This window comes from Procambarus clarkii, chromosome 23, assembly GCF_040958095.1.
Source record: "Procambarus clarkii isolate CNS0578487 chromosome 23, FALCON_Pclarkii_2.0, whole genome shotgun sequence".
NCBI classification, from domain to species: domain Eukaryota; kingdom Metazoa; phylum Arthropoda; class Malacostraca; order Decapoda; family Cambaridae; genus Procambarus; species Procambarus clarkii.
The window spans coordinates 13958332-13964331 of NC_091172.1; the positions used below are offsets into that span (position 1 = coordinate 13958332).

General features: G+C 43.4%; 1 protein-coding gene across 2 annotated transcripts in view; it reads left to right on the forward strand.

The window, feature by feature from the left end:
- The window catches only part of LOC123764076 (Josephin domain containing), a 41459-nt gene extending 37710 nt beyond the window's left edge, over window positions 1-3749 (forward strand). For both annotated transcript variants that reach the window (XM_045751580.2, XM_069329902.1), the window contains exons 4-5: window positions 1965-2145; window positions 2446-3749. In XM_045751580.2, the coding sequence (XP_045607536.1) occupies window positions 1965-2145; window positions 2446-2760 (496 nt within the window). In that variant the 3' untranslated portion in view covers window positions 2761-3749. The remainder of the gene's footprint in view (window positions 1-1964; window positions 2146-2445) is intronic.
- Window positions 3750-6000: the final 2251 nt, after the last annotated feature.

Consider the following 6000-nt stretch of genomic DNA (forward strand, 5'->3'; position numbering starts at 1 on the left):
TGTCCTGGGTAGTCCTCTTCATCTGTTACTCTGTCGCGTGCGTCGTTCTGCCCTGCTGGAGCTGGTTGCACTGCTCCTACGGGTTGCAGTGTCTCTGTTTTTTGCTTTGTGTCTCGCGTGTCAGCTCATGGAGCTCACTTCCTTGTTGGCCTCTGCCTCGGCCCTGGCTCTTTGGTTTTTGTCTCCATTTTGTCCTTGCTGTTTGCAGTCTACGGTTCGGCTCTTTCGGCAAGTGGCATCTTCTCGTTGTCATCCGTTATTGGCCTTGTTGGTCCCTTTGGGGTCCCCGGGGGATTCCTCCCGGATGGGGCGTATCTGCTCACCTGGGTTGGTTCTTTCCCGGCTCGCCGGGTTTGGGTTCTTGATTCTCTGGCGGACGTTCCTTCTGGTTCCTTGCCAGCCTTGGTTTCAGTCGCTGCTTGCTCGGTGTCTGAACCCAGGGTTTTTTCCCCGGCTCCGCCTCTTCTAATGATCGGTCCAGTCCATATCAGGGCTGGTTCGGTCTTCTCCTCTAGTCTTCCAGTCTGGTGATTTTGACTAGAGTCTCACACCATCTTTGGTAATTACCTAAGTGTAGTTACAGGATGAGAGCTACGCTCGTGGTGTCCTGTCTTCCCAGCACTCTTTGTCATATACAGTAATGCTTTGAAACTACTGACAGTCTTGGCCTCCACCACCTTCTCACCTAACTTGTTCCAACCGTCTACCACTCTGTTTGCAAAAGTGAATTTTCTTATATTTCTTCGGCATCTGTGTTTAGCTAGTTTAAATCCATGACCTCTTGTTCTTAAAGTTCCAGGTCTCGGGAAATCTTCCCTATCGATTTTCTCAATTCCTGTTACTATTTTGTATGTAGTGATCATATCACCTCTTTTTCTTCTGTCTTCTAGTTTTGGCATATTTAATGCCTCTAACCTCTCCTCGTAGCTCTTGCCCTTCAGTTCTGGGAGCCACTTAGTAGCATGTCTTTGCATCTTTTCCAGTTTGTTGATGTGCTTCTTAAGATATGGGCACCACACAACCGCTGCATATTCTACCTTTGGCCTAACAAAAGTTGTGAACAATTTCTTTAGTATATCGCCATCCATGTATTTAAAAACAATTCTGAAGTTAGAAAGCGTGGCATAGGCTCCTCGCAAAATATTCTTTGTGGTCCTCAGGTGATAGTTTTCTATCTAGAACCACCCCTAGATCTCTTTATCAGAATTCTTTAAAGATTTCTCACGTAATATATAGGTTGTGTGAGGTCTGTTTTCCTATTCCGCATTCCATAACATGGCATTTATTAACATAATGCAACTCGTGTGAGGTCATGCTTGTTTGCCCGTTTCCATTTAGAGAGTTCTGTCCACTCGTTTGTCTATTTTCATTGTTTTTAACCAGAATAGGGGTTTGTTTTGGGGTGCTTACCTTTCTGGGTGCCTGTCCCGGTTGAAGGCAGATATAGAATGCTCCAAAATCACATATGCATTTCTATAGGCCATTGCTCCTCGTGCCTCTCAGAGGGGGGCCAGGTTCTGGCTCGTGGTCCCCAGTTGGCCTAGAACTCCACCCACATCGACTGATGCCAAAGTTAGGGATATCCATATCAGCTTGGATAGCTCTGGGGAGCCTCCAGGACTCACCCAGAAAATGGCGTTTCATTATATTCAACGCTGGTTTTTTGAAAACTTGTTGAAGATAGGTGATGTTTCACCTTTGATCTACATTGATCGAAGTAGAGATGATCTGCCTTATTTTTTAACATGAATATAAAATGTTAATTTTATATTTTAATGTGAATATAAAAATTTGTATGGTTTATGCTTGTATTTAAATGTCCCAAATGAGAATCCATGAAACCACAGGTAAGTAGATAATTGAAAGTTGAATACCCCTGCAGGTTTGCATGTAATTCGTATAGCTGCAGGGAATTCAATGCTACTCAATAAATAATAATATCTATTTTTTATTAACTTTTTCAGAGACCCTCAAGTCATTGTACTGGATAAAGTAGTTGGATTCATCCTAAATGTACCATCCGAGTATCGCCTTGGACCTGTGCAGCTTCCATTACGACGCAAACACTGGATTGCTATCCGCAATATAAGAGGCATATACTATAACTTGGATTCAAAATTAGAAACGCCAGAAATAATTGGGAAAGTGAGTTTTATTTTATGAAAATATAATTTACAGTACAGTAGTTAATCATTTGTAGTGGATAGCGTGAGTGATAATTACTGACTTACCAAAATGGATTAAAGGTTGTTGAGAATGATAAATTCACTTTTTCTCCTTTTATTATACTCCTCAAGGCCGATGATGAAATTATGAAACGATATACCCTAGTGATTCTTACATTATTATTTTGTGTAATTCTGTGGTATTCAGAATACTGTGGTACAGTATTTTGATTATTTTGAAGAATATTATATTTCTGATCATTAATATTTTTAATTTCAGGAGCAAGAATTAATCAATTACCTACGAGAAGAATTAAGAAACAAAGACAAAGAGTTGTTTGTGGTAGTGACAATGGAGGTGGAGCAGACACGGGGCTGGTGCATCACCAACACCCATAGCTCAAGTACAAATAATATTGGTGCAAAGAACCTGGGGGCAAAGGGTAGTACAAATTCTTTAGTCAGTGGTGAGGAGTTGCAACCTATGGAAGCTTTTAATCCGCCCGGATTTTCTTACATAGATCAAGAGCCTTTGGGGACTGATAATTGGCATGGGGAAGGAATTTTGAAGACAAAAAGTCAAGAAATGCTATAATGAAAATTGTATTCTCTTGAATTTGTGATTTTCAAAAAGAAATTGGAGACATGGTATTAACCTGAACCAGGTTATGGATGGAGTCTTGCATGTTATTGGAGAGGAGTTTCTACCTCACTGCCATAGAATAGTCAATTACAAATAAAAATCATAATTATTTATTATCTATTTTATGCATATGTGCATATCTCACTTGTGTCCATGACATACTCATGTGTATCTTGTGCATTGTATACTTGAATGTATGCTCATTAACACAAAAGAAAGATGTACTTTTAAACAGTGATAAGGTAACCACACAAATAAATTAAATGTTTTAGTATACAATAAAAAATACATATATTAACACAGTAGTCAGATTTTTAAAATTTACAAATAAAAAATATACACAAGATTAACATTCCTATGAAATATATTGCAGTTGCTTTTATATTAATACAGTATTTAGGATTAGCTTGTTTCAGATTTTATTAAGAGAATAAGTGACATGTAAATGGAGTAATATTGTAGTAATGGGTTAAGACTTCAACTGGGACACTAACACACTTTCCCTCCTCTTGTATATCTGTTGTATCAACAGCTGGCTACTGTGATAGTGTTGGTTCTAGCCAGGCATGCATTATTCACACAAATGTACAAGCCATGAGCCTCAAAAAATGTATATGTGAAGATAGCTACAATAACTGCATTACTTGTTGATAGTTTCTTTTTCATATCCACTTTGAATATTAAATATTGTACTTTAAATAGGCCTTAAGTCAGAGTTTTTAAATATTGTAGTTTGTGTAAATATTTACATAAAGTTTATAATTATTATAAGCAGCTGATTTTAACATGACAAACATGTGTCTTTGCAGTGGGCTGAAACTGTCTTGAGAAAAGTATTAATATAGTGTTTATAAATTAATATTAATATTTTTATGGAATGTTGTACTGATGCCCTTAAAGTGAAAGATGTAATTTCATGAATAGATTATTCTCAAATTTTACTAACGGCTTCTTTTCTAGCCATCCTCTTTGTATGATGCTCTTCATGTTCAGATAAAAGTAAAGTTTGCCAAGTCTTTACACATATTTTAGGTACAAATGGCACATTTTAACCCTTAACCCCTAAGCTGGTCTGGGCAATTTGGCTTTCAACACCCCAGGCATTTAAAAAAAAAAAAAAAAAAAAAAAAGTTTTATAAAAGTGTTCATTTGAGTTCCCTGATCATGGGAAAAATAATAAAAAAATCGTAAGTGGCATATTTTGGCCGGAATAGGGCAGGGAAGTCGGGCAAAAAAAAACAGCGTTGAATGTAATGAAACGCCATTTTCTGGGCGAGCCCCGGAGGCTCCCTGGAGCTTATCGGGCTAATGTATATTAGAAAGGGACATTAGCTAAGGAGTTCAGACCTACCAGGGACCAGCGCCAGAACCTGGCCCCTTCAGAGAGGTTTCAGGGAGCAATGGCCCTGGAAAACCCTCTTGTGGTTGGGGTTTTCCCTTATCTGCCATCGACAGGGGTTAGGCACCCAGAAAGGTAGGCATAACAAAACAAACCCCACGTGGTAAAAAAACTAAAACAAAAAACCGAACAGAGAGGTAGAAACTCCCTACAATCCCAAGGAAACAAGCAAACATCACACTTTACTGCCGTGCCGATCGTCTGCGCAGCCCTCCCCGCCCTGGACCTACCTCGCCGGCTGCCTAGCTTTAGTTCGTAAGCTAATGTCAACCGGGATAGACGCTTCTCTGGCCTCAGTTTCCTAGGCGGAGTTTGCCTTGTGTGGCGTTCACTGTCGTGTGTTGTGTTGTGCGGTGGCCAGGAGTGCCTCATCAGTGCCAAGGCTACATGCGCTTAGGGGCTTCCTTCCCTAAGCGCCCTGTGAGTACTGCCCCTGCGTGACAGGGTTATCTTCCCTGGGGCGTTCGGGAACCATTCCCGTAGAGGTTCTTGCTGCTCAGCATTTGCATCGTCCTTGGGGCCAACTGGGGCTTGGGGCCCTTGTTTGGCCCTGGGTAGGGACTGGTATTGTGCTAGTTAGGGCGTCAAGGTGTTGCGCGACCTGCCACCTAAGTGGCGACCGGTTCCTGTTGCCTCTGGAGACGGTGTACTTTTACAGGGTTTTTCTTTTGTTTTTATTTTCATTTGCCTAGTGGGGGTCTGCCCAGTGTGGCTATAGTTCCACTGGTAGTGTTTGGTGGCCCTCTGCTAGGCCCCCGTGATTGTACACGTTGCAGGGGTTTTCAGTGCTATCATCTACCCTCTTGTTATTTTCGGTTTCTTAACCGGTTAGCAACACCTTGCCCGGGCTTCCTGTAGCAGTCAGCCTATGGGCCCTGGACACCCCTGTCTGGGCTCGGTGGACCATTAAATGTGTCTTCTGGGTTCCAACCCATCTTATACGGGATTGTTGGTTGCTGTGCCCTTGTCTCCGGGTGACAGTCGCCACTTTTACCTCCGTCATGTTGCCTGTTGGGTCACTGACACCTTGACCCGGAGTCTTGCGAAAGAGATTCTCTGCTTGTTCTCCAGTACTCTCCTGATGTTATTACTGTTCAGAGTACAGGCAGCATCCGTGTTGCAAGCTAGGTTAGGTTGCTGCAACACGCTAGGTTGGTTTCCCACTCGGATGCCCCAAGGCCGCCCCATTTTGGTTAGGTGCTGTTCGCCCCTTTCCCTCCTTGTTCCCGGCTTTGGACCGTCTGCGGGTTTCTGGGTCGGGGGCGGGGTTTAGCTGGGTCCGAGACTCGGGCGCTTTTCGGGGGCTGCCCCGTTCGGGTTGGGGACGGAGGTTTTCAAGCCTGTTCCTCCTGCCAAGGCTTCTGGGTCTTACCAGCGGCCCTTTCTTGCTGCCTTTCGCATAGACTCATCCTTTTCTTTAAGGGCGGAGGGCTTGGAGGACGGCTCTGCCCCGGGGCTGTGTGGGATGCCTGCTAGCAGTTCTGGGGCGGTTTGCCCCTACCTGGGTTTTCTGCTTTTGAGCGGAGTTTTTCACCCATCCAGCCTGCTTGCTTCCCACTTTTGCTGGCGGTGAGAAAACTGAAACGAGTATACACATTTCAGTGTCACCTAGGGCGTTTGCCCGCATGCTCCCCCGCACGCCGGGGGCGTGACCTCTAAGTTGGCAGCGCGATAGTGTTAAGAACCGTCAGTCCATCGAGATCGGGTTCAGCAACGAAGGCGAGGATTGACAATAAAAGCGTCCCCTCGCTCAAAACGTCGGGTAACACAGTTCTACGGGTGAGAGAGTGTGC